Source organism: Misgurnus anguillicaudatus, chromosome 13 (assembly GCF_027580225.2).
Source record: "Misgurnus anguillicaudatus chromosome 13, ASM2758022v2, whole genome shotgun sequence".
Classification (NCBI taxonomy): Eukaryota; Metazoa; Chordata; class Actinopteri; order Cypriniformes; family Cobitidae; genus Misgurnus; species Misgurnus anguillicaudatus.
This window is the reverse complement of record NC_073349.2, coordinates 20,402,696-20,430,635: the sequence shown is the minus strand read 5'-3', so window position 1 is coordinate 20,430,635 and position 27,940 is coordinate 20,402,696. Positions and strand designations below refer to the sequence as shown.

At 37.8% G+C, this 27,940-nt stretch overlaps 3 protein-coding genes across 4 annotated transcripts in view; 2 read left to right on the top strand and 1 right to left on the bottom strand.

The window, feature by feature from the left end:
* Positions 1-4,865, bottom strand: part of arhgef25a (Rho guanine nucleotide exchange factor (GEF) 25a) — a 109,327-nt gene extending 104,462 nt beyond the window's left edge. The window contains exon 1 of the mRNA XM_073875340.1: positions 4,726-4,865. The gene's annotated coding sequence lies outside the window, so the exon portion shown is untranslated. The remainder of the gene's footprint in view (positions 1-4,725) is intronic.
* Positions 946-8,346, top strand: ankrd33aa (ankyrin repeat domain 33Aa). Of its 2 annotated transcripts, XM_055187300.2 has the most exons (5): positions 946-1,144; positions 4,606-4,965; positions 5,052-5,181; positions 5,292-5,432; positions 7,414-8,346. In XM_055187300.2, the coding sequence occupies exons 2-5, from the start codon at positions 4,705-4,707 to the stop codon at positions 8,223-8,225; spliced, it is 1,344 nt and encodes a 447-aa protein (XP_055043275.1). In that variant the 5' UTR covers positions 946-1,144; positions 4,606-4,704; the 3' UTR covers positions 8,226-8,346. The 2 variants fall into 2 exon arrangements, with proteins under 2 accessions (XP_055043275.1, XP_073731444.1); XM_073875343.1 differs by lacking the exon at positions 946-1,144 and having other exon boundaries at positions 3,861-4,965.
* A 3,559-nt stretch (positions 8,347-11,905) lies between these two features.
* acvrl1 (activin A receptor like type 1) lies at positions 11,906-26,116 on the top strand. Its single transcript, XM_055188530.2, has 10 exons — positions 11,906-12,327; positions 16,450-16,539; positions 16,823-17,041; positions 19,949-20,133; positions 20,252-20,351; positions 20,444-20,590; positions 20,782-21,057; positions 21,803-22,000; positions 22,970-23,100; positions 25,324-26,116. Exons 2-10 carry the CDS (start codon positions 16,452-16,454, stop codon positions 25,468-25,470), a joined length of 1,491 nt encoding a protein of 496 aa, XP_055044505.1. The 5' UTR covers positions 11,906-12,327; positions 16,450-16,451; the 3' UTR covers positions 25,471-26,116.
* The last annotated feature ends 1,824 nt before the right edge of the window (positions 26,117-27,940 follow it).

Below are 27,940 nucleotides of genomic sequence, written 5' to 3'. Positions count from 1 at the left end.
TTTTTTCAAGAGTACTACATTTATCTTCCCAGTAATTTAACTGTTCCAATAATGTGAATAAATTAATTTCTGCCTGGAACGCTCTGTTCCTGTGATTTCTGTTTTGTTTATATATTACATTACAATGCCCAGAAAACCAATGTGCGCACCACCAAATGTGCCAGCCCACTTTGCTGTATAAAAGTAATTGAATTTGAAATCACAGTATACTGGATCACAGGAGTCTGTTTGCTGTTGCTTTTCACAATGTCATGACAAGCATAAGTGCCCTCTTTTAGGAGTTTCTGCTTTTTCAATACAAAAATAAACTTCCAGTGTCTAAACTTCCAAGGAAAAGGGGAATTTTCAATGGCATTGTCTAGGAACATAATTACAATTAATTTCATCATTAAATGACTAGATTCGTTTTAACTTTAGTGTCTTTGGTTTTTCACGTGACTGCAAAAAAGCAGGAGCTACCTGAGGTTTGATTATAAAGCTTGAGCAAGATTTAATTGGTGAAACTCTACCATATTCGGATCCAAAGCTATTTAGGGGTATGCTAAGAAATGGGCAGTTCAATAGCCTGCCAGGAGTGAATTGGCAAAATTCAAGTATGGGTAATGTAATGTCACGTGTAATAATAATACATTTATAAAACTTAATCTAATTTACTGCTTGCTTTGTGATGTTATACTGTTATACAATTTCATCTTGTAAATGTTAAATGTTTGTGCTTTTGTGAGCGAAGTACTAATTCCCAGTTATTTGCACAATAGTTTACTGCTCACAGTTCAAAAAGGAACCAACATGAAAACTCAAACTAATGGGGTAAATCTCACAGCCACAAACTCCTTGGCAGCTGCCATTTCTGCAAGTTAATCCACAAATCTCCTGTAATCAGGATGAGAGAAGGGCATGTTTCCTGTCTTAACAGAGCACCTGTGTAAAGATTTGGAAGGGTTCCTCTGTGATCGGAGGCCTAAGTATCTGAACAGAGAGCTGGGAGGAGGGGACAGTCAGTTATACGACTCTGTCCTACGAGATCAGACAGTCTACAGTGAGAATTCATAGTGAAGGGACCTTTACAGACAGGGCTGGAGCAATAATCTGATCACTTAAAGAGAAGTGGACCAATTAAATCTTCTTCTGAGCCTTTTGCATGGTGAGATACAATGGATGTGTTTATTGATCGGATGCATATAGCTTTTGAAAGGCTAGGCTATTTTTTAAATAGAAGATGAAAGTGATGGAGTAGATGGAGGAAAAACTATTTACAAATTTATATGAAACAACTTGGCAATATTATTTACTTTTGTGCGTTTGCTATATAATACATGGTATGTGACCAGAAAAGATAATATTATGTATACTGAGTAAATGTATATGCACATACATGCATACATATCCTATCCTTGTAGTCTTCCTGTAGTTTAATTGGTTGAGCATTGCATTAGCAACGCAAAGATCATGGGTTAGATCACAGGGTACACAACTACTAATTATAGATGTATATACTTACACTTAAAGTCGTTTTGGATGAAAGCACCTGCCAAATGCATAAATGTAAATGATGTAAAAAGCTTAAATGGTATTTGATCTTAAAATATAATGTTTGGAACGCAAATGGGACGCTAGGTCTAGAGCTACACCAGTATGTGGATGGAGATACGGCTCTTATAGGACAGACTGCACTGACAGGGAATGTTTTCCCATTCTCGCTATGTTCCTTCTGTCTCAGTCTCTCACACATACACATATACAGTCTGCACTGGTTACACTGTGTTACCAGTAAGACTGACCGGCTATATATAGCTGGGAAAGAACCGTGAGAGCAAATGCTTTTAAAAAATCAGATTATCTATGGTATCATCAGTGGAAAAGCTTATGCAGCAAACTTGGCATTTAACTACTTTTCAAATAACCAAAGTCAGCTAGGGCAGTGGTTTTCAAACTGGGGGCCGCGAGATGGTGCCAGGGGGGCCCCAGTTTTATGACATTTTATGAAATACATTAATTTATCATGAATTCTGTGTAATTCAACCTAAAAAAAATAAGACTACTTACCAAAAGCATTACTTTTTTGGATAATTTAATGTTTTTTTCTATTAAAATGTTGAGTTTTAGAACAGTTTTTTGTCACAAATTTTCTTTGGGGGGCCGCGAAGGAATGCACCATACACAAGGGGGGCCGCACGCTGAAAAAGTTTGAAAACCACTGAGCTAGGGGACCTTTTTGGCAATAATTTTTTTACATTGATTCTGTTCTCCTATGTTCATTCAGCACAAGATGCTCAATCATTCAGTTCATGGTTAATTCATTTAGAGAAATGCCCGAAGTCATTTCAGCATATTATTTTTATTTAAACAGACAGTACAAAATATGTCTGCTTGTAAAATAGATGCTCTTCGTTTTGTTATATGTTTATTTTGGCACAAAATTTTGGCCTTTGTCATGTAGTTTGGCATGTTCTTTGTTTTGTGAACTGACCTTCTTATCAACATTTATCAGTATCCGATATTTTCAGTACGCCTGAACAAAAGTTCACAAGTTCATTCGCAATCACATTTATTTTTATCAGTCCAGCTCAATATAAAGTCAATATAAATAATATGCTCACCTCAAAAGTAACGATTGCCATTCCCAGGGCCGGATTATCCATAGACGGGATTGGGCAAATGCCCTGGGGCACCATCCAGTGGGGGGGGGCACCCAAGGGCTCCAGACTTGACCAAGTTTTTGAGACAGCGCAAGCATTTTTACAATTACTTGCCAATGTGCTACCTGCAAATTTATGATTTCCTCTAATTGTTGTTTCATGTTAAAGGTCACGTTCTTCCTGATCCCATTTTTTCAAACTTTAGTTAGTGTGTAATGTTGCTATAATAGCATAAATAATACCTGCAAAATGATAAAGCTCAAAGTTTACTGCCAGGCGATATATTTCCCCTAACAGAATTTCCCTTTCAAAGCCAGAGAACGGACGGTTTGGACTACAGCCCTCTGCTTCCCGGTCAAATGACCTCAATATAAGAGTTTTTGACTAAACTCCGCCCACAGGAATACGTCAGTCGCCAGGAAAGCTCAAACGGCACTGCTAAGCTAAGCTGCTGTCGAATGGCACCATAACCTCGGTTAATCTATTAAAGGGTCTACGCCGACCCGCATTGAGTCAAACACATCTTAACACATCTCTGTCATGGTCCTGCCAGCATGTCAAAGTAATTCACAGTTAATGTGGCTGGATAGTGACGTTACCCATGTTTTGTGTGGTGGCACATGACCTTTGTTGGGGCTGTGTGCTTCCGTGTCTCTGACCTGCCCCCTTGTTTCATAATTAAAATAGAGGGTATAAACGTGACGTCACCTTCGGCGAAAGTGACTGCGGTTATGCCCACTGAGTGGGAAAAGACAGAGCAGCAGAATAAGTATACAGTGTGAAATCAGCAGAAACACTGGGAAAACGCGTCTAAATGGGAAAAAGCTGTTGTGCGATAGACTGTACTAACAGATTTAACAAGAATTCGGAGCTATCGTTTTACAGCCTGCCAAGAAACACTGAAAGAAGAAGTAAATAGATTGTTCATACCAACGTCCATTGACCACAGGAGGGTTGACAAGTTGCTAGGGTCACTATCAAGCAGAGGTTTTACTTTCTACTTAAAAGTATTCTTATCTGTGTTTCTTTTTAGAAAACATACATTCCAAAGCATATTATTATAATTTTTACACTATTACACTTCATAAATACAAGTTTTGTTTTACATTTAATATTTAAGTACATTAACGAACTTTTACTCAAGTAAAAGTACACAATTTTAATGTAATTAGGTATTAAATAAATTGTAATATGCAATATTAAAGAATACACAGTATGAATCTATGCTTTAGAATGTAGTGAAGTAAAATTTTTCCCGAGACAAACACCCTAATAGAGCACAGATGCTTGGAAAATGATTGTCCACCTCTGCTATCAAGTCCAACTAAATTCAATTTAAGCTGATAATAGTCAGTTTTACTGGCATTTTTGCAGAAGCCTGGATGAAAACCAGCCATTTTGTTGAACGTTTGCCACTCAAAAGGGCGTGCTCCGGCGTGGTCGCGTGAAAAAGTGACGTCAATGCACACCCTCTATATGTATTATTGGTTAACTCCCCTCACCTGACCTTCCCTCGTTATCCTGTTTAGCTTTTCCTATTTAAAGCCCCATTGTGTTCAGTCCATTGCTGAATCGTTTTGGTATGTTTTTTTGTTAGACAAATCTGTCATAGTTGAGTCAAAGTCAAGTGAGTCTAGTATAGTCTCGTCTATTATTGTCATCAGTTTATGTCAGACACATCTCAGAACCGCAACAAGACACAGGGTCATTAAACATTGCAGAGAATGATCCAAGCATCTATCTGTCACCTAAAAGTTAGAAGTTATAATAGTTTACAGTAGCTCCATTCATTAAACACCCTGTTCAGCAAAAAAAATGTTGGCCAAATAGAATTTATCCCTGAGGGGCCATAAATGGGTACAAAAATATCTAACAGCAATAATAATTTATGATTATTTTTGCTTAGAACAAGAAAAAACTGTGGTGAATATTTATTGTAACTGGCTCTTATATCATGGCATTGTAGGATCCCAAGAATAAAGCAGCGAGAATGCAGATGATGTTAAGGTGCTTGTTGAGAGTGTGAGTTCTGGCTCGTGTCGGCCAGATTGCTGAACTTAAAGTGATGGTGCAGGAAGATCCAAACCTGGGCTCAGGTCCAGATGAGGATGCCTCTGAGTTGTCAATTTCTGACAATGATTCAGACACTGGGAGTGTGCTGTCAGATGACTCTGTGCTTCCTGACTATAAGCGGGAAGAGGATAGCGGAGGCCCTGCCAACACCTTATACCAAGCCTGTGCCAAGAACAATGCGGCAGCCCTATGCAAAGTTCTGGAAAGGGGAGTCACAAAAGATGAAGTCATGGAATTAGACATAAATGGAAGGGTAGAGAATCACACATTACTTAAACATTATCATTTGAAGCAAAAATTGTAACTTTAATCTCTGATGAATCCTCTTTCTGTTCCCAGAACTGTCTGATGTCGGCAGTCTCAAAAGGTTTTGTGGATATTGTGTATGGACTAAACCAGTGCCCATTTCTGAATATCAATCATCAGGATAATGACGGCAACACTGCACTTATGATTGCTGCACAAGCTGGTAAGCTTTTCATTAAAATATTACCCTGCTGCTGGTGGTCTTTACAGAATGTTAAGCAGAATCTGAGGCATAAATGAGAATATATGATATTTCCCAAATAACAATTGCAGGTTTTGTAAGCATTCTTACCTACATCCTCAATTACTTCTCTGGAGTGGACATGGAGCTCAGGGACAACCGAGGTTTTACTGCACTCCTCAAGGCAGCCATGCAGGGCAACAATGACTGTGTAGCCTCTCTGGTCATGGCAGGTATGTAATTCTATGTAAAAAAAAAGTACATACTGGTCAACTCAAATAGCTGAATTCCATTCAACTTATTCCTAGTAGTAATTGGGTAATGTGCATATGCGAGAAATCGGTATATAGCAGTGCACTTTTCGAGGAGATTTTGCAGTAACTGAGGGATTTCTGCGTCAGAATTATGCCATTTTATCCAAAAGAATCAACAAGTTTTCTAAGGGTGCACAGTGTGCACAGCTTACAGAAATTTGTGCATAAACAGCCATTAAAACAGAATATAGCGTTCAGCCTTTTCCTTGGCACTCACATTTCTAACAATTTGAGCCCCCCTGCCTTCATGTGAAAACCACCAAAATAAATGTGTTGACTAACTTTCATTTCAAATAGCCTTCTTATATCAAATAATTAAATCAGAATAATGACATATTGGCATCATATTTACATCTGAAATAGCATTTTTGTTTATATACGTGCCATAACTGCGTTATGATATATCATGAAAATGACAACAGTCACGTGATTGATTTTAATTCTCAACGCTTCGAAAGCAATAATGCTGTAACACTTTTTGTTTATTTTCAAGTTTTTATTTTAATTGCACGTATTAAAAACTTTAAAAGTATGTTTATATAAATTATTAGAGGAACGCATTTTTTGCCCTAAATTTTACCTCATGTGTGATTGTGAGCATGTAATTCCGCGCCCCCGTGAACTCTGGCAAACTTTGGCGTTACCAAGATGAATCTAGAAATCTAATAATATAACGTCGAGACTGTCACATTTTTAGCCATTTTCTACACAACCGAGGTTTACTGCAAATTACCATACTGTGGTTTGGAGATGAGCGTTTCTGACGACGTTTTAATTCTTCAGATTGATTGCAAAATGCAACAGCAAGCCTGGAGACCGCGACCGCGCTCAGATAAAAAACCGCGAGATGCTGATGACGTCTGCGACTGCGTTGCGTAGGCCTTCCTCAAAGAATTAACCTTTTATAATTCCCCTCAGGTGTTTCTTCTCCTTTTTTTCTTTTTTTGCAAGTATTATTTTTTCCTTTCCTTCTAGTTGTTGATTCCTGTTTTATGGTGTTACAAATGGAAAAATGATACAATTTTGTAAGTACTCTAAAACTGTTGAATAAAAAAACATGTAACACGATCTAAACGGCGAAGATATCTGAAAAGTGACATTGCCGCACAGAACTAATAATATTGTGCATATTAAACAGATTTAAAGACAAGTAACAGATTAATGGACTTGATTTGGAGGTTGCATGCAAAAATCTTTGAATGGGCATGATGCTTAGCATAACAATTCGAGTGTAAAGTTGCAATGCATGAGACAAATGCATGTAAATAATGTCAAATTACCCCCCTTTTGTAAGTTCCGTAGCTAGCATGGAGATAACAAAATAGCATTTTAGGCATCGTGGTGTTGTGACATGTGACAGAAGTGCAAGCCGGTTTAAAAGAGAAGCGTAAGGACATTTTCTGTTTTGATCCCTCTGATAATCTGTTGGCCCTTACGGCGAGCAATGGATTAGCCAGGTGCAAGTTTACCAGTGTTTATTTAGACATGCACTGGTGACAATTGAGTTACACTTATTAGAGCTTCAGTGTTAAGTTAGACAATTTTTTCTTCCACAGAAATCATGTTAAGGTTTTGCCCTGTAAAGTTTAACTTGCTTGATTGGTTTTGGTTTAAGCATATTGTGCTAAATATTATGGAAATGAAGAAATCCATTGAACTCCCAGTGTTATTCCCTAAATGGCCACTTGGTGGAGTTACAATAATTGTTTAGATTTTGCAGTCCTAGTTCTGCACATACTGCACATACAGTGGGGTCCAAAGACATTTTCCTACATTATTACAAATGCTGCTAAAAGAATAACTATCATAAGCATGGCTTTATTTAAAGATTAATTTCAGATTTTTGGTTCCTGCTGTATATACATGTTTTTTTTTCACCTGTGTGCCTTTCTTTTGCTAGGGGCTGACATAAATGTAGTGGATGCTGCAAGGGGAAAGGATATGCAAGAATGGGCCCTGAAGACAGGTCGCTTTGACACACTAAGCAGGCTTAGACGACTAAACAATAGACCAAGGGCAGAACAGTTTTGTGAAAACTTCATTCCAGAATGGCCAGAACTGAAGGACCTGGTAGCCAAAGCCACGGCCACAAAAAGCACCGGGCAGAAAGTCGCCTGTCGCTTAAAGTCAACTTTCAGCTTCAGCTTTCCACGTGACCCCCAGGACAACGGCATCATGGACCATATGGTGCGTATCACCACAAGCATCCACAGTCCTTTGGTGGTCACAGGATGTCGTCCTCTGTGTCCCACAAGCCCCCCAGAGATCGGTAAGCGACGACTTCCTGTGCCTGATTTGATGCAGATGCACCCAGATAAAGATCTGGAGAAAGATGCCGTACAGCACAGCAATGGCTCCATCTCTACCTCGACAACCTCAGCTTCTTCCTCCTCGCTGACCTCATGCTGCTCCGACAGCATGCGGAGAGACAGCGTGCTGTCTTTGGCCTCCAGTGGCATTCGCAAGTTCGTGCCACACATGGCCCGTCGCAATAGCGTGTTTCCTGACGGCTGCATCCCTCAAATCAAAGTTAGCAAGTCTGCGGAGCCAACGCCAAAGAAGGAAAAGAAGAAGAAGAAATCTAAAGGTCACTTAGAGCCACCAGTGTGGAAGTATAAGGAAGCTAAAGAGGAGAAGAAAAAACTGCTGGAAAAAGAAAAGGCTGATCAAGAAAAGACTGATAAGAAAGTTAAGAGGAAGAGTAAAAAGTAACTGAACTGGCAAAATGTAACACATGCTCTCAGATTTGTCTGCTATCAGTGTAGATCTTTTAAATCTGCTCATGAAGGGAGATTAAAGGGAAATGGCAATAAACCGCATTAGTATGCATGGATATTGTCCTCACTGTTGTTTTTAATTATTTGATTTGTACTGTTTCTCTAAAGTAATGGCATAAGGAAGCCAAAAGCACAACACCCATAATAAGTAACAAATTTAACACATTATTGTTGCGTTTAAGAATGGTTTTTACAGGATTTTATGTATTGTACGTGCAATTGATTAAACGTGATTTGTTTAGTAATTTATACATACATTTTTAAATGTACTGTTTTACAAGAAATAATGTAAAGCACTTTAATATTTTTATTCAGATGCCTACTAACAGTTATTTTCTTGCAGTCCTTCATAGAAAAATAAGCTTTTATGGTTAAATGTTACGCTTGATTCATTTATGATTTCTGAGAAAAGTTAGGTGTCGTCTCAGATTTGCATATAAAAACTTGAACTTGCATGGTCTTCAGGACAGGTGGTCTAATACATTTTTTAAGCACTGTATATAGACAATGTTACATTCCTCTATACTTACGCCAAAATATGTTATGTGTGTCTTTTTTTCTGTTAGTTGTTTGTAATATTTTGATTTTCTTATATAAACTGGGAGATATTCATTAAAGTATTATTTATGAGTATATGACTTAAATTCTTTTTTACACCGATAAGGTCCCATGATAACACTGTTGGTGATTATTTTTTGTAAACCAGTAATTTAGCTTGTATTATTAGAGCTGTAGGTCAAAATACAAAATATGACTAGTGGTTTTAGGACAGTAAATCTACTCAATATGAGCTGCTTATGTAACTAGATCCTTGACATAAGGTGAGGTACTGTATGAATACCAGTTGAAGACTGGAAAAATGTTGCCTGGTCTGATGAGTCTCGATTTCTGTTGAGACATTCAGATGGATAGAGTCAGAATTTGGCGTAAACAGAATGAGAACATGGATCCATCATGCTTTCAGCATGATAATGCACCATGTCACAAAGCTCGAATGATTTCAGATTGGTTTTTTGAACATGACAATGAGTTCCCTGTACTAAAATGGCTCCACAGTCACCAGATCTCAACCCAATAGAGCATCTTTGGGATGTGGTGGAACGGGAGCTTCGTGCCCTGGATGTGCATCCCACAAATCTCCATCAACTGCAAGATGCTATCCTATCAAGATGGGCCAAAATTTCTAAAGAATGCTTTCAGCACCTTGTTGAATCAATGCCACAATTAAGGCAGTTCAGAAGGGGGTCAAACACAGTATTAGTATGGTGTTCCTAATAATCCTTTAGGTGAGTGTACATTGGACAGTAATAATAAAACATATACTTTGGGCCATAGTTTGATTGTATGTATTTAGTACTAAATTTTGTAATTGACCTCAACTAACAGGACAAAGCTATGTATAAAGTATGCATGTGCAGTTATTTTGATGAGACAGTTAAGATATATAAATGGCATAATTTATTTAATGTGAAACGAAACAATGCTGTAAGGGATAGACAAAGTTAATTTAACCTCTTGTGTCTATTTTTAACCAGTTCTTTTAAACAGATTTTTAATGTTTTGTCAGGGCATACCCATTAAACAGAATGTGTATACGCTCCAATTTGATAATCCCGATATATATATAATCCTAAATGTACACAAATAAGGTCTTTTAAAACAATCCATTGTACAAGTATGCACGGCAGTAGCTAATGTGGTAACATATGAAAATTATAAAAGAGCCCCAAAGGTCTAGGAGACACCACACTATTTCAATTAAAATAAAAAATAAAAAAATGTGCCCAGAGCGATAAACTCAGGGGGTCCAAAATGTCTAGCTACAACGCTGCATGTCCAGCATGTGTACATTTCAGATCCATAGGTTTTACCTGCATCATTTTCTTATTTACATGTTTATATTAAGTAGTAAAAAATGAAGAAGTGGTGTGTTCTCTTTACATTATTGCTCAACAAAACAGGTTTCCATCAGTCATGCATTAACAGTTCGTAGCACAGTATGAGACTTAAAAACAAAATCTAAAATCACACATATCATGGCCACAGGAAAAATAAATAAATGAATATGGTTTAAATCAACTTCTCCCTCTCCTCTGCTCAGATCTAAGGAGTACCAGCTGTGTCTGAAAACAGCAGCCAAAAGAGGAGCTTGAAAAATCACATTGAACATTTTCTCTTATCTGTTAACCATTAAGTGTGTAGTTGAATGATGTAGTTCATTTTGACACGTATCTCTTGATTATGTTGTATTCAATAAGAGATGGCTTTTTCATTTAAACAAAAAACATGTTGAACTTCCAAAGTGTTACTCCTTCAAACCTCAGGGGACATAGAGTTTAGAGCTTTGACATTTATATATCAAATAAAATTTGACCGTTGTTCTTTTTGAAATCTCTAACTTTTGTTTATAAATTTGAGTACAAAGAACGAATTGAGAAATGTAATCACATTTTTGAGTCTCCTCTCTGTCTCACTTGACCACATGGAAGGCTTCAAGTTTTAGTAGATGTCACTATAACCCAATGTCGCCCCGCCTTCAGCAATGTCCACTAAACAAGCCAACTGTCCATCTGTGTTCAATCTTCTTTAAAGCTATACACTCAAGGTATCACCAGTTGCATAACTTATCATTGATTTATTATTTTGCTGTAGTTCAACGTGAGTTATAATACTGTTCTGCCAAGTAACTTGGGACAAAGTATCTTCCACATTTTGGTTATCAGCTCAAATCTTAAACCACTACAGTAAGTACCACCCAAGAAATATGCATGAGTCGTAAGTATTTATTTATAGTTATACTGTATTTATATATGTATACAGTATGAAAATCACAGCCTACTTTTAGAGATGCTTATAGAAATGTTCAAAGGCTAGCCTTAGGAAAATTAACTATGGTTTTATAAAAAAAAGTATAGTAGAATAAGTTTATTTCCCAGATGAAACATAACTTAATATTTACTTTAGAAAATTGTAGTGTACTTTAGTATATTATGTTTACAGTATTTTGTAATATTTCATATAGTAAAATTCTGTTGTAGTATGCTAAATACTAAAGTATAGGCTACTAATTTTTCCATGTGGTTTGGCAGGCAGATTGATGTTGAATAGACAACTAATATTTTTGTTTTGCTATACAAAAAATGTGCTAAATAGCACTAAAAGTTGTTCACTGGCTCATAATCATAGGAGAACTATTTTTTGTGCTAAACATCACATATTGTGCTATGTTGAACCATAAGTGGTGCTATTATGTCATGCTTTAGCACCACTTATGGTTCTACAAAGTTACTATATAGGCTACAGGCGCTAAAATAGTTCTCCTATGAATACGATATGTTTTAGTACAATTTAATTACATTACAATTTGATTTAGTAGGCTACAGTTTAATATGTACTTTTTTTATTATTAAGGGTAACGTGTTAGATGTGTATTGTTCAAACAAAAAGTCCTGTATGCAGTTCTGTTCATAGACTATAAGAAAACATAGACAGAAAAACAGTTAGGGAGAAATGAAAGGATCGCCACAACAGGAAAGCGCCTATGAAAGCGCATTTTAAGCGAACACAGACAATGAGGGGCGGGACAAAACTACGCAATGTTTCTGTAACTGCATATAACATCTGTAATCTAAACCCTGAATCAGCGGCATTGCTGCGCAAAGTTTGTTTAAGACTTATCGAGGCAGGGTCTTAAGAAGTCAGTCTGGGAGTCTAGGAATTTTTCCAAGCGGAAGATGACGGTTTCGGCTCCATAAAGCCTCTTACTGGTTTTCGGTTTATCTGCAATAGATTTGACTAGAGATATTTTTATAAACACAACAGCTCGATGTGTTTTTCGGTTGGGCGATCTACGCAAGAGGAAATAGGAAATACCATTTTGTTTTGCGAGTCTGGTGAGGAGTTTAACGTACAGTATAGAGTGGGAAATGTCAGGACGATTAGAGTTTGATGTTTAACTCATTGAGTGATGCGAGCTTCAAAACACGCGAAGTTTGATGAACAGCTCGATTTGTGAGGGAACACGAAAGAAAAATCAGGTAAACCACTTATGAAATATTAGTACAACTGTGCCTGGGAGTATGGGAAATATAATTTAAATACATTTAATTGATGTACCCTATATAATTTACTGGGTAACGTTAGAATAAACTGATCAATAAAACGTATTATACCATGGGGCTGTTGAATGCTTTATTGTGATTGGTTGAGAAATGTTCCAGGTGTATGCATTATTTTTCAATAAACGCACTGCTTGGTGATACATAGGATTTTCTGTTTATAGTTTACTTTTTTAAAGGGGTGTGGGTAACTAATTATGTTATAAGTGCTTTTGCTTTATTTATTTGTTTTAAGAAAACGAACCATGAGTTTACTTAATTAATAGTAACCATAGTTTATATACTTTTACTATACGATAGATCAGTGTTTCCCAAACTTTGCAGCGTGTGGCCCCCCTTGTGTACAGTGCATTTTTCACGGCCCCCCGTGACAAAACAGTTTTAAAATGTAATATTTTAATTAAACAAAACATATAAAACTATACCTAGTAGTGTTGTTTAGTTGGCTTATTATTTTTTTAGGTTTAATTACACAGAATCCATAATAAATTAATGTCTTTTATAAAATGTCATAAAACTGGGGCCCCCCTGGCACTATCTCGCGGCCCCCAGTTTGAAAACCACTGCGATAGATAGTTTTCTTAGGGGATCACAATTTGCAAAAATCATCTACAGCACCTAGACTTTATTTGTGTAATGTTGTCACCATTTTGGTCATTTATTTATTTTTGGCTACCTTATTAGTATCGTAACACATATATAAAATACACTAAGTGCCTTTAGGATGGTTTTATATATTCTATGGATATCTTTGCACTAAAGACTCTGCTTACATTCAACAGGCAAGCACAAAGCAATCATGAACCGAAAAGTCAGATCATTTATCTCTGTAGCAATGCTGGTGCTCACAAATACATTCAGGCATAGCGGTCCTTTCAAAACTGGCAAGTTTCTACAGCTACAAGATGGAGCCAGAGATATGTTGTGAAAATGGTGAAATACTAAATTATTATTTCACAATTTGAAACCATATCAACCATATAAATAGTTATGGTCGACATATGTTGACCATATGTGTGACACACAATACTCTTTTTATTAAATATTGCAAGATTTTAATAAGTACTTTCAATAAGTATTTTAGTGACATAAAAAGCAACAAGGTGATTTAGTAGAGGATTTAAGAAAGCATGCACACATTTCCTTTCAGTTCAGAGAGTAGCCTAAGTCCTGAGAAAAGTGGAAGCAGAATTAAAAAGTTTATGTTCCCATGAGTCTTTCTAGAGAGAATGCTGACAAGCACGGCATTAAAACAGGAATCCCATTTCATCATCTTCAGTCTAATCTTTGATTCAAGGCACTCAGAAATCTGATTTGAGAGGCATCCTGGCAGCCTAGAAATTACAATCAGCATTTCCACATGGGTGGGGTTGTTTTCTTTTTATAATGTGGCCTAGAGGGCCCAGCAATTACCCTTTTTTTTTTTGTGTGTGTGTGTGTGTGTGTGTGTGTATGTGTATGTGTGTGTGTGTGTGTGTGTGTGTGTGTGTGCATCCAGCCTACGTGACAAAGTTGTTTACACCAGCCCACCTGCACTTACACTGGCCGGCTTAAAAGGATTACTTAAAAGGTTACTGCTAAGACAAAGTCACTCTGCTGAAATCTCCATGTATATGTGTCTATCAACCAGTGGTCATTTTCAGTAAACCATAATATGTTTGTGTGTGGTCTTCCGGTCCCATGATGGCATTCACTTTAGAGAAAACAACAACAGATGTCACAGAATGAATAGACAAATTGGCAGTCATGACACACAGATACTTTAATATCTTCTTATGTAGTAGTCATATTGCTGAATGCAGTTTTATGAATATGATATTGCTTCAGAAGTAAAGGATCAACTCTGGCTTTAATTACAAGTCTGTTTCAAAACATCATAGATGACTCTTTTTTTCCATGACATCACATAAGTAAACACTGTACCTATTTAATTATAGTGTTGCGGCAACACAATGTGTTTTGTTGTTTTCTGAAACCTTTCGCTGCATACTGTAATACTTTTAACGCATACATTTCAGTGCCTTCGCTGCCATTTGAAGAGTGCTATCTGATGCCAGACTTTTTCTCAGCCTTTATCAAACAAGATGGCTATTTGAGGATAGGTTTGGTAATTTTCAGTGACATCTGACAGCAAAATACAGAATTTTTAATGGTCTATGGATGCAGTTATATTTTGACTTTATTAAAGGAAAACACCACAGTTCTTACCTGAACTTAGATGAATTAATACATACCTATCTTTTTTCAATCTTTGTACAGCGCGTCGTGAATGTGTTAGCATTTAGCCTAGCCCCATTAATTTCTTAGGATTCCAATATGGATGAATTTATAAGACACCAAACACTTCCATGTTTTCCCTATTTAAAGTCTGTTATAGTTACACGAGTAAGTATGGTGGCACAAAATAAAATGTGGTGATTTTTTAAGTGGATAAAAAATGAGAACTATATTGTATAGCGGAAGAGCACTTCATCCTCGGGCGCAGTAATATTGACGGAAGTTTGTGCAAAAGGGGAAGTAGTCAGGAGTGATGATGTTACTGCACGCCGAGGTCGAAGTGTTTGGTGGCTTCGAAATTCATCCCTGTTTGGATCCTAAGGAATGAATGGGGCTAGGCTAAATGCTAATCCATTCACGACCCGCTGTACAAAGATTAAGTGCACGCATTGAAGAAGGATAGGTTTGTATTCATTTGTCTAAGTTGAGGTAAGAACATAGTAAAAAATAAAAAAAATGGTGGTGTTTTCCTTTAACTGAAAGCTGCAATGAAGCTTCTAGGTATTGATTTTTTGTTATATAATGCAAAGACATTAAAGACAGTGAGATATATGTATATACATTTTGTGTTCAATACAAATACCTTATTTTCACAAATGTCACTTTAGTCATTTAATTTGTATTTAATTTGACTGTCTTTCACTGCAAAACCCTTTAAGTGCATACAAGTTTTTTGGCAAAAAACCTCCAAAAATCCACTAGTAAACAGTTTTAAAATCACTAAAGATGCTAGAAACATTGAAAATGATGATGTAAAAATGAACAAACTGAAGCACACATTAGGGGGCGCTGTGATCCATGTGACTACCACATTCAGATTATATTCAGGTCCAAGTACTCAAAAGGGACACAAGTTTGGTCATTTTGCACATTATTCGTTCATCCAATTTATCTTTCGTCCACTAAGAAGACTTTGCTGAAAAATGTACATGTCGTTTTGCGTATTCTGCCAACAAACCAGTATTTCTGAATGGCCTAAGATCGGGATTAAGCAAATTTGAAGTTAACGTATTTGATGAACATATACTACATGCCAGACGCATTCGTTATTAATTTCATTATCTATTCATTATTTTTGACAAAGGTGGAGTTTAGTGGCTTTTGCATCTGAGCTCCTCATATGTAATCGGTGCAAATCCTATTTACCACACAAATTAAAAATCTTGTGGCTAAATATGTGGCTTTCACGTTGTTCCTTCAAAGCAGCCTTAAAGATAGGCCAGCATTTCAGATTGCAGATTTTCTCTTATCTCCATATAATTTAGTTTTCACACAGCCATTTTGTTTGCGTGACCAGGCAACTTCCAGGCCTAGAGGAACAAGCTATCCGGAGTCTTTGGACGGCTAGCCGGGTGCGGCCTCTGAATGGCAGGAAGTATAGCCATCAATATTTACTCTGTGTGTACAGCAGCCAGAGTGTCTGAGGGCCGGTGGTACAGAGGAAAGCGAGGCAAATCGGAGCTGGCTTCACTAAAGTCCTCTCCCACCCACTCGGACTTTAATTGCTGCCCAGACAGACTGACTGGCCCTGTCCATTTGTCGTTCCTTAACTTATAACTTCCTTTGGTGTGGAGAGAGATTATTCTGTCTCCATTTTCCATTAAGGGAACTCTTGTTATGAGATTCCAAGACATTTTCAGTTCAACATGTGATGGAATGATTGCCGTATGGAATGGTGCCTTGTAAATGCCAAACCAGCAAAGGACGCTCCAGAGGAATGTTGAATTTGGATTCAGGCGTGATTCTGTATTCCTTTTCTCTCAGAGATGAAGTCCGAGGTGCTCGCAGTCCTGACTGTTTTGGTGTGCTCAGGGAGCTGTTTGCAGTGCTACGACCGAGCTGAATTGCTTAAAGGTACAGTGTGTTATTCGCTTGTTTGTTTGTTTTATGATGTTTCAATATTTCCTCGTATTTAATCCGTGTGTAGGTTAAATCAGAGATTTGTTCTTCATGAGTAATGAGACAATAAAACAGAGGAAGTGTTTGCTTTCATGCTGGGTCAAGCTGGCTGTGTTTGTCAGAACACCTTTTAATAAGACTGGTATTTATTTCAGGAAAAAGAGACTAAAACGATCATCTCTGATGTTAGTCCTGTTCCTATCACATGTTATATTTCAATCTTACTTTTTCTCTGTAGCCAAGGAGGGGATTGTACAGTGCGCATGCGAGAACAATAGAAATTGTGTTAACAACACCTGCTGGGGCAATTACTGCATCTACACTTTGGTCGATGAAGTGGAAAGAAGGGGCTGCCTTCCCTCCCTCGAACAGTGCCATGTGCCTGATCGTCCTGGACTGTATTGTGATTGCTGCTTCACAAACTTCTGCAATCAAAACTCCAGTGTGCCTAAAGAAGGTCAGTAAGTGAACAATGCATCAACCCTAAAGTGTCACGAAATGCCTTAAATTAAAGGAATAGTCTACTCATTTTCAATATTAAAATATGTTATTACCTTAACTAAGAATTGTTGATACATCCCTCTATCATCTGTGTGCGTGCATGTAAGCGCTGGAGCGCGCTGTGACGCTTCGATAGCATTTAGCTTAGCCCCATTCATTCAATGGTACCATTTAGAGATAAAGTTAGAAGTGACCAAACACATCAACGTTTTTCCTATTTAAGACGAGTAGTTATACGAGCAAGTTTGGTGGTACAAAATAAAACGTAGAGCTTTTCTAAGCGGATTTAAAAGAGGAACTATATTGTATGGCGTAATAGCACTTTTGGGAGTACTTCGACTCGCCTGAAATGTCCGCTCCCCTTCTCACTCTCATAATGGGAGAGGGAGGGTGTTACTGCGCCGAGTCGAAGTACTCCCAAAAGTGCTATTACGCCATAAAATATAGTTCCTCTTTTAAATCCGCTTAGAAAAGCGCTACGTTTTATTTTGTACCACCAATTTTGCTCGTATAACTACTCGTCTTAAATAGGAAAAACGTTGATGTGTTTGGTCACTTCTAACTTTATCTCTAAATGGTAGCATTGAATGAATGGGGCTAAGCTAAATGCTATCGAAGCGGTGCAGCGCGCTCCAGCGCTTACGTGCACGCACACAGATGATAGAGGGATGTATCAACAATTCTTAGTTAAGGTAATAACATATTTTAATATTGAAAATGAGACTATTCCTTTAAAGGAATAGTTCACTGGAAAAATCACCTTCATGCCATCCTAAATGTTATATTAAACACTGTCCTTCCTCTTCATAGACTGTAAAAAAAATCCTGGTTGCACTTAAATTTTTAAGTTGAATTAAATTGACTTTATGATTCATTTCAAATTTCTTGACTAGTGAGGAGTTGCTATATAAATCCCCAAGTAATTTCAACTTTATTTTTATCATTTATAGCAAATCCTTGCTAGTCAAGAAAGTTGAAATTAAAGGGACTGTAAGTAGGATTTTAAGTGTTTTATTAATCAAAATCATATCTTTATTCATAAATATGTCCTCAAATGCCATTGATCTGACTTTTCTTTGTAAGCTTAGAATTTCTTCTCTTTACTTACATTGAACGGGTAAGTCCAAGGAGGCTTTCATGTCGTTCCGCCGTATTGATAAACTATAATAGCAGAGAGGGACAAAAAGCACTAGCCTACCAACGCGTTTTCGTTCAGAACACGTGAACCAACTGAAACGGACAAGGAGTACATAACGGCTACCGTATAGTTGCAACATGCATTTGGAAAAGCGAGGCGCTAGAGAGCACTATTCGTTTGAATGCAAAATACAGTTTCACCACTACATAAGGGGTAAAATCCTACTTATTGTCCCTTTAAGTGTAAATTCAAGTTGATTAAACTTAAAGCTATAGCGGAAGATTTTCTTTTTCCGGGTGGATCATCAAGACTATTGGTCATCCCAGTTGTCAATCATTCTGATGATATGTTTACGTAAGGCCGTCGTACATGCTCGTCCCTAGGTTCGCTTTATGAGCCATGCCGACAGCAACTTGTAAACAGAGCGAAGAGAAGAGGCTCGTGCATGCTCTCTCATGCACACGTTAATAGGCGTTCCCCCTCGTGAGCAGGTAGTGTTGCGCATGTGCATTTTTTAAACATTTTTGCCACTGAATGCTGGTGAAAAGTGCATCCATCCATCATAAAAGTAATTAAAATGACTCCAGTGGGTTAATATATATATTTTGATGCGAATAAATTCATGCGACGATGCAAAAAACAACAGGTGGATCAGAGAAATCATACGGAGGAGACTGCTTCTCACCTATACACAAAATAATGGGTTATTTCCAACCCAGTGTGGGTCAAAAAAGGGACGAACCCAATCAGTTGCGTTTTAATGTAACCTGCATGCTGGGTTGTTTTAATTCAAAATGTTGGGTTGTTTTAATCCATTGGGTTTATACCCATATTGGACAGAACACATGTTGAGTTATAAATAAACCTACGCTAGGTTGTGTTAACCCAACCATGAGCTGAAACAACGCAGCATAGGTTTATTTAATAACCCAACAGGTTTTCTGTCCGATATTAATCCTGCATTGGGTTAAAAATAACCCAGCAAGATTTAGAAAGTAAATTATAAATATATTCATTTTCTAGTGAACTTTTACTTTAAAGGGTACATGGAAATCTGACTTTTTCCATGTTTAAGTGCTATAATTGGGTAAACTGTTCTCTGCAAGCATGTAAAAAAAAGGTAATTGAAATTTGGTTCCCCTTGTGATGTCAGAAGGGGATAATACCGCCCGTTAATCTGCACTATCCAACAACAGCACTGCCATTTAGTGCAGAGATCAGCTCATTTGCATTTTAAAGGACACCCAAAAACGGCGCATTTTTGCTCACACCTACAAAGGGGCAATTTAAACATGCTATAATAAATTATCTATATGGTATTTAAGCTAAACTTTACATACGTACTCTGGGGACACCAAAGATTTATTTGATATCTTAAAAAAGTCTTGTGAAATGTCCCCTTTAAAATACAAAAGTTGAAACTCGAGTATACTAGTTAAGGAAACAAAAATGGTTAGATTGAAAAAGCGTAGATTATTTAGCTTATAAATTACTTTAAGGTAGTTTTGAGACAATATAGACATTTATTACTACAACCGCATCTATAGAGGTTTTGTTGCTGCTGCCCCTTAGTGTTGCATTGATTCTTTATACTTTAAAGTAAGTATGCACAGGTTGGTGTAATTTTAATAGAGAAGGTAAACTCAAGGGAGACTGCTTGCATTGATTATTAACATAATTCAGATTAAAGGCACATTACATTGTTACACAACATTGTCATTTTAGACCCGGTGGAGGGGAAGTATATGAGAGAGATTCTGCTGGTGGCAGTGTCTTTATTGGTGCTGCTGATGGTGATCGCAGCCGGCTGTCTTATATTGTGGCTACGTACAAAGCGACAGCGCCATCAGCTGGTAAAGGATGACACCTCTATGCTCAAAGTCCCCATTGGAGTGGACCCTACTTACGGGGTAAAGTATAACTCATCCAACCTGTGTTATTGTGTTTAGTCTCACAATCCACTGTTTGTAATTTACATTTTATGCATTCATGTCTTCTGCAGTATAAATGCATAATTCTCTTATTCAGGATATTTTTGATGAGTTTTGTACATCGGGCAGTGGGACCGGGCTCCCTTATCTAGTGCAGAGGACCATGGCTCGACAGATCTCGCTGGTAGAATGTGTTGGTGAGTGAAACGTTCATAATTCATAAAGCATTCATCATTTCTCTCAGATGTCTCTTCCAGTGTTCACATTCCCCCCTAAATATTTCTGGCAGGTAAAGGACGTTATGGAGAAGTATGGCGTGGTACTTGGATGGGAGAGAGCGTAGCTGTTAAGATTTTCTCCTCTCGTGATGAACAGTCCTGGTTTAGAGAAACTGAGATCTACAACACGGTCCAACTGAGGCACGAAAACATCTTGGGTAAGTACCCACCCACAGCGTGTCTTTTTCATAGCTCGTGTGGGAAGAACTAATTTCCACTTTTGCAATCATAATAGGTTCTTGCCCGCAGAAACATCATTTTCCTACGAAGCAATTATACAACCTTTGATATGAAATGTAATAATGTTCTCTCTCTCTCACACACGTGCACGCTTTTTTCTCATTACCAGGTTTCATAGCATCAGACATGACATCTAAAAACTCCAGCACTCAGCTGTGGCTGGTCACACACTTCCATGAATTAGGCTCCCTCTATGACTTCCTGCAGTACAGGACGCTGGACCCGGAAAGCTGCCTGTGCATGTGCCTGTCTATTGCCAGTGGCCTGGTGCACCTCCACACGGAGATCCTGAGCACACAGGGCAAACCAGCCATCGCGCACAGAGACCTGAAGAGCCGCAACATCCTAGTGAAGAGAAATGGCCAGTGCTGCATAGCTGACCTGGGTGAGAAAGTAGAGAAAAGTCTTAAAAGGGCCATGTCACAAGACTTTTTTAAGATGTCAAATAAATCTTTGGTGTCCCCAGAGCACATATGTGAAGTTTTAGCTCAAAATACCATATAAATAATGTATTATAGCATGTTAAAATTGCCACTTTGTAGGTGTGTGCAAAAATGTGCCGTTTTGGGTGTGTCCTTTAAAATGCAAATGAGCAGATGAAGTGCAAACACTGATTACAATGATGGTGGTTTGTTGCAATATAAATAATTTTTTCTCACTCTCTTTCTCTCTGCACTAAATAGCAGCGCTGTGGTTGGATAATGCAGATTAAGGGGTGGTATAATTATAATAAGAGCTCCTTATGACATCATAAGGCGAGCCAAATTTGAATGACCTATTTTTTCATGTGCTTGTAGAGAATGTTTTACCAAAACGAAGTTACTGGGTTGATCTTTTTCACATTTTCTAGGTTAATAGAAGCATTGGGGACCCAATCATAGCACATGGAAAAAGTCAGATTTTTATGCCATGGCCCCTTTAACATTGTACTGTAATTTGACGCAGTTTCCTTATTCATTGGTGTGCTTGCTAAGGCGAGCATTACTCACTAGTGTTATTGCTTTGGAAAAATTCCTCCATTGGTCCAGCAAGTCACATTTAATGCAGACGTATCTACTGCAGTTGTATTTTTTGTATTGCTTTTTTATTTATTAATATAATAACATAGTGTCTTCTGTGTGATCTTTCAGGCCTGGCTGTCATTCACTCTCAATCGAATGACTATCTGGATGTTGGCAATAACCCACGAGTGGGCACCAAGCGCTATATGGCACCTGAGGTTTTGGACGAGAGTATTCGTGTAGATGTTTTCGAGTCCTATAAACAAACAGACATCTGGGCCCTGGGTCTTGTCCTTTGGGAGATAACTCGTCGAACTATTGTAAATGGTAAGACAAAACAATTACTAAGAATCCCTAAAATTGTGGTAAAGTTTCATAAAAGAATTAAAAAGTTATTTCACTACAGGATTCCAATGTTCTTGCTCTAATTTTCTGGTTCTGTTGCTAAGCAACAATTCTCTCCACGTTGATAGATGTGATAGACTTTCACATAAGTTCCTTCGTTTTACTTCCCCTCCGTTCCAAGTTTTTTTTTGTGTGTGTGTGTGTGTGTGTGTCTGCCTCCTCTATCCACCCACGATTAGCGGTCCAGTAATTATAAACAATCTTATCTGGTGTCAGCACTCCCTCTCAAAAAGACCAGATGCGCTTGTTCCCTCTCTGTTTCTCTCTCGCATGCACGCTTTTACGCAGCACGACACCAATGGTGAGAATCTGGACGATTTGGCGGGGTAGGGACCCAGCAGAACCCCATACTTTCCTATATGTGGGTCCTTGGGGTACAAATTAGACAGGGGCCAAAGAAAACCTTGCGGCACCCCTGCAAGCCACTAACCCTTATAATTATATGAAGTAATTCTCCGCTGGTTTAGATTTAAGTACCAGATTTTACACTGGTCATCATATTGAAACTTATTTCTTTCATGTTTTTTAAAGATGAGGTCATGTAATTTTATCACATCTTATTCAATCAAGATGAATTTACACCAAAATACCATGTAGACTGGACATAATAGATAGCTTTACTCATTTTAGTGATATCGCATAGCTTTTCTCCCATTGGCTTTCTACTCATAATGCACATAATAGGCTTTCTGGAGTTTTTCCAATTGTTCTCCCACATTATTAGTTACTGCCAACCTCCCTCAACATCCAAACCACACTATTAAAAGATACGGTCAGATTCAGACCAGCCTTTCAGTCTCAGCACACATCCACACCATTGTCAGTAAAAGACAAATGTGATGATGTCAGCAAACGACTGCATTAAAACTTTCCAAATCTGTGGTTTCCCAGGGATTGTGGAGGAGTACAGGCCGCCGTTCTTTGACGTGGTCCCCTCTGACCCCAGTTTCGAGGAGATGAAGAAAGTGGTGTGCGTTGACCAGTACAGGCCCAGTCTACACAATCGACTGCACTCTCATCCGGTAAGATAATCAGACATACCAGAGATACAGACCTCATGCTTAAGACTTGGATTCGAGTCAGACGTTAGACAAGGCACTGCTTTGACAGCTGCGTTCTGTAGCAATTTGTCAGGAAAGCATTTTATGTGCGGGACAGAAAAGATTATTAATCAAAAAATGTCACTGAAATAATATTTCTTTTTTTATCAGAGAGCATATTTGCTGCAAATGAACACTGTGAATGGAAATGTACTTTTATTCTGCTTGCATTTTATAGCCATAGCAAAGAACTTTACACAATAGAGATGAATAAATACACTCACCTAAAGGATTATAAGGAACACCATACTAATACTGTGTTTGACCCCCTTTTGCCTTAACTGCCTTAATTCTACGTTGCATTGATTCAAAAAGGTGCTGAAAGCATTCTTTAGAAATGTTGGCCCATGCTGACAGGATAGCATCTTGCAGTTGATGGAGATTTGTGGGATGCGCATCCAGGTCACGAAGCTCCCGTTCCACCACATCCCAAAGATGCTCTATTGGGTTGAGATCTGGTGACTGTGGGGGCCATTTTAGTACAGTGAACTCATTGTCATGTTCAAGAAACCAATTTAAAATGATTCGAGCTTTGTGACATGGTGCATTATCCTGCTGGAAGTAGCCATCAGAGGATGAGTAAATGGTGGATGGACATGCTCAGAAACAATGCTCAGGTAGGCTGTGGCATTTAAACGATGCCCAATTGGCACTAAGGGGCCTTAAGTGAGTCAAGAAAACATCCCCCACACCATTACACCACCACCATCAGCCTGCACAGTGGTAACAAGGCATGATGGATCCATGTTTTTATTCAGTTTACGGCAAATTCTGACTTTACGATCTGAATGTCTCAACAGAAATCGACAAGGCAACATTTTTCCAGTCTTCATCTGTCCAATTTTGGTGAGCTTGTGCAAATTGTAGCCTCTTTTTCCTATTTGTAGTGGAGATGAGTGGTAGCCAGTGGGGTCTTCTGCTGTTGTAGCCCATCCGCCTCAAGGTTGTGCGTGTTGTGGCTTCACAAATGCTTTGCTGCATACCTCGGTTGTAACGAGTGGTTATTTCATTCAAAGTTGGTCTTCTATCAGCTTGAATCAGTCGGCCCATTCTCCTCTGACCTCTAGCATCAATGAGGCAATTTCGCCCACAGGACTACCGCATACTAGATGGTTTTCCCTTTTCACACCATTCTTTGTAAACCCTAGAAATGGTTGTGTCTGAAAATCCCAGTAACTGAGCAGATTGTAAAATACTCAGACCGGCACCAACAACCATGCCATGCTCAAAATTGCTTAAATCAACTTTCTTTCCCATACTGACATTCAGTTTGGAGTTCAGGAGATTGTCTTGACCAGGACCACACCCCTAAATGCATTGAAGCAACTGCCATGCGATTGGTTGATTAGATAATTCCATTAATGAAAAATTGAACAGGTGTTCCTAATAATCCTTTAGGTGAGTGTATATGTATACTCTGTAGGATTTACACACATAAACTAACAAAAACTTCAAAAATATAGTATGGTAATATTAATATATTTGAACATTAAAAACACATTTAAGTCGTTTTAAATAAGACACTCATTAATGACTGATAAATGACAAAATGGCCTAAAGTCACTAATATGGATAAAAGCATGTTAATGTTTGCATGATGTACTTTGCATTGATTTGTTGGATTTGGGTCACTGTATGCATACAGTTTTTCATATCGCTCAGTATTTTTGAGTATGCTTTTGAGAGTCAGGAAACGGACAGTGGGCGATCTTGTGTGTGACATCTGACTACAAAGCTTCTTACTTCAGCAAAAACGATAAAGAAGGGAAAATGCAGAGGAGTAGAAGACTTTTCCTTTAGTTGTTTGCCACATTAGACTTTTTAAAGTCTGGCACATGAACACTTTCCCACCTACAAAATATCTGTTATCAGAGCAGAATGCCAAAAATGTGTTTTTTTATAAAGTTTTGACAGGCAAATATAATTATGACACATTACAAACCAAGTAGGTCAGATACAGCAACATAATTCTCAGTTCTCAACATCTTATTGTTTTGTGTTGCTACATTTAAATTCAGCAATAAAGTTGAAATGCAGTAGTTGCTTTTTTGTTGATTTAAACTGAACACCAGACACATCCACATAGACAGAAGCATACACAAGAAATCAAATGCTCATTGACTTGTTCTCTGTTTTTCTGTCAAGATCCTGTCTGCAATTGCGAAGATTATGAAAGAGTGCTGGTTCCAAAGCCCCTCAGCTCGGCTTACAGCTCTGCGTGTGCGTAAGACCATCTCCAAATTCGACCAGGACCACGACTACGATATAGACAAGCTCAAATTGGACCTTTAAAATAAACTTACTCATGCAATACTGCATTCATTTCAACCAACTCTTTTGATGTGCCTTTCAAACTTGGTCTATGTATTTACGTCTTAAGCCTCGTCTTTATCCTGACATTGGCTCACTAGCAATTTGAGCTGCTTAATAATATTGCCTATGGAACATATCCACACAACTGCTCATCCGGGACGATTTGCATATTTCAACACGGAGTCTCATTTACAGTATCTCAGTATTTTATTTTTTGTATACTGAAAAGGTTTTGTATATGACAAAGGTTTTCTCCACTTTCTGTAATTCCTGGACATTACTCTTAACTAGGAAGTTCGGCACATGCACTTTCTTTATCTAGCTGCCTTTCGGCTCTATTAAAGACTCAGAAATGGGCCGTTTTTCAACTGCAATGAGATATACAAACTTGCACCAAGACAATATTAAATCAGAGGACATATTAATGTAGTACAATGTTTTATACAATATCCAACTGCAATCACATAAATTAGCTGCTTTATCTTTTTGTACAACCAAATGTATTTACTGTTTGAGAATTTATATCTGAAAATGTATATACCGTTTTTATCTTTTTTTTGCACAAAACAATGTATATTATTATTTTCACTTTATGTACTGTTTAATAAAACTTCAGGACATTGAAGCAGACTTTGGATAAATAATTATAATACAGTAGTTCCTTTAGTCCACTAGAGGGCGTCATTAATTGCAATTTTTTTTAGTGTTGCTCGCCTTGTGCTTAGCCTGAGCACAGCATCACTGCTCCAGGCATTTTTTCTAAATCTGCCTCTTGCCTGTGAAAAAACAGCTAAAGGTACAAATAAAATCATCCTACATAATGTAAAAAAAACATTCTGTGAAAATATAACCTTGATATCTTTAAAGAAATATTTAATTTTCTTGGAAGATAAATCGAGATGATTTACTCATTTGGCCTGTACTCATTTGTCATCCAGGGTGTTGATGTCTTTCTTTGTTCAGTCGAGAGGAAGTTGTGTTTTTTGGGGAGAGCATTGCGGGATTTTTCTCATTTTAATGGATTTTAAATTAATAGACACCAACAATTAACACTTAACTCAACACGTAACAGTTTTTTTCAACGGAGTTTCAAAGAACTATAAACAATCCCAAACGAGGCATAAGTGTCTTATCAAGCAAAACGATTGTCATTTTTGACAAGAAAAATAACAAATATACACTTTTAAAGCACAACTTCTCGTCTAGATCCGGTACAGCGCGACCTAACGTAAATGCGTAGTGACGTAGGGAGGTCACGTGTTACATATATAAAACGCAAATTTGCGGACCATTGTAAACAATAAACTGACACAAAGACATTAATTCGTATCAGTTGACATACAACAACGTAGGAACGGTCCTCTTTCTCAACACTTGTAAACACTGGGGCGGAGTTTCGCGTTCGTCTTCTGTGACCTCTTGACGTCATGACGTATTACGTGGGGTCACCTGGCGCATCACGACCGGATCTCGACGAGAATTTGTGCTTTAAAAGTGTATATTTGTTATTTTTCTTGTCAAAAATGACAATCGTTTTGCTAGATAAGACACTTATGCCTCGTTTGGGATTGTTTATAGTCCTCTGAAACTCCGTTGAAAAAAACTGTTACGTGTTGAGTTAAGTGTTAATTGTTCGTGTCTATTAAAGTCCATTAAAATGAGAAAAATCCTGCAATGTTTTCCTCAAAAAACATAATTTCTTCTCGACTGAACGAAGAAAGACATCAACATTTTGGATGACATGGTGGTGAGTAAATTATCTGGATTTTTCTTTTAAGAAAATGCAATATTCCTTTAATATTGACTGAGTGTGACTATGTCAAACATTAAAATTAAAGGAAATCAAACTTTGATGCTGAAAATCTCCGTTCACTAGTCTTATGGCCGAGGCTCGAGCCCTAAAATTAACCCCCACATGCACAGAGGAAGAAAGAGAGCGGTGAAGGAGGAGATGGGGTGGAGGAGAGATGCCAAAAGCTGCATTTATATACCTGGAGGCTGCCTTTATATACGCTCATAATGATGATTGACATGTCTGAATTTTTAGGCTCCTCTTGAATCCATGTTTAAAACTACATTTTAGATTGAGACTTTACTCCAGATTTCACATGCATGGTCATATATATGATAAATAATACGTATGTATCTTGTCCTACAAGCCTTGTGATTGTTGTTCAACACAAGAGATTTTAGGACCCCCCCCCACACACCTTGGTGTTCTTGAACAAAATTTCACAAATACATCACCGAGTTCATCCTTCACGATCATGTTTCATATAGACCTATATTTGCCCCACACGCAAATAGATATCTCTTGTATCTCTTGTTTAAGACTTTCCAGTATAAATCCCTTCCTACGCACGCTGACACACAGAGGAGACCAAAAGAGCAGATTCCCCGCTGACTAACAGATATTTATAAGATGCTTATCTTGTTTTTTCCAAGCCAG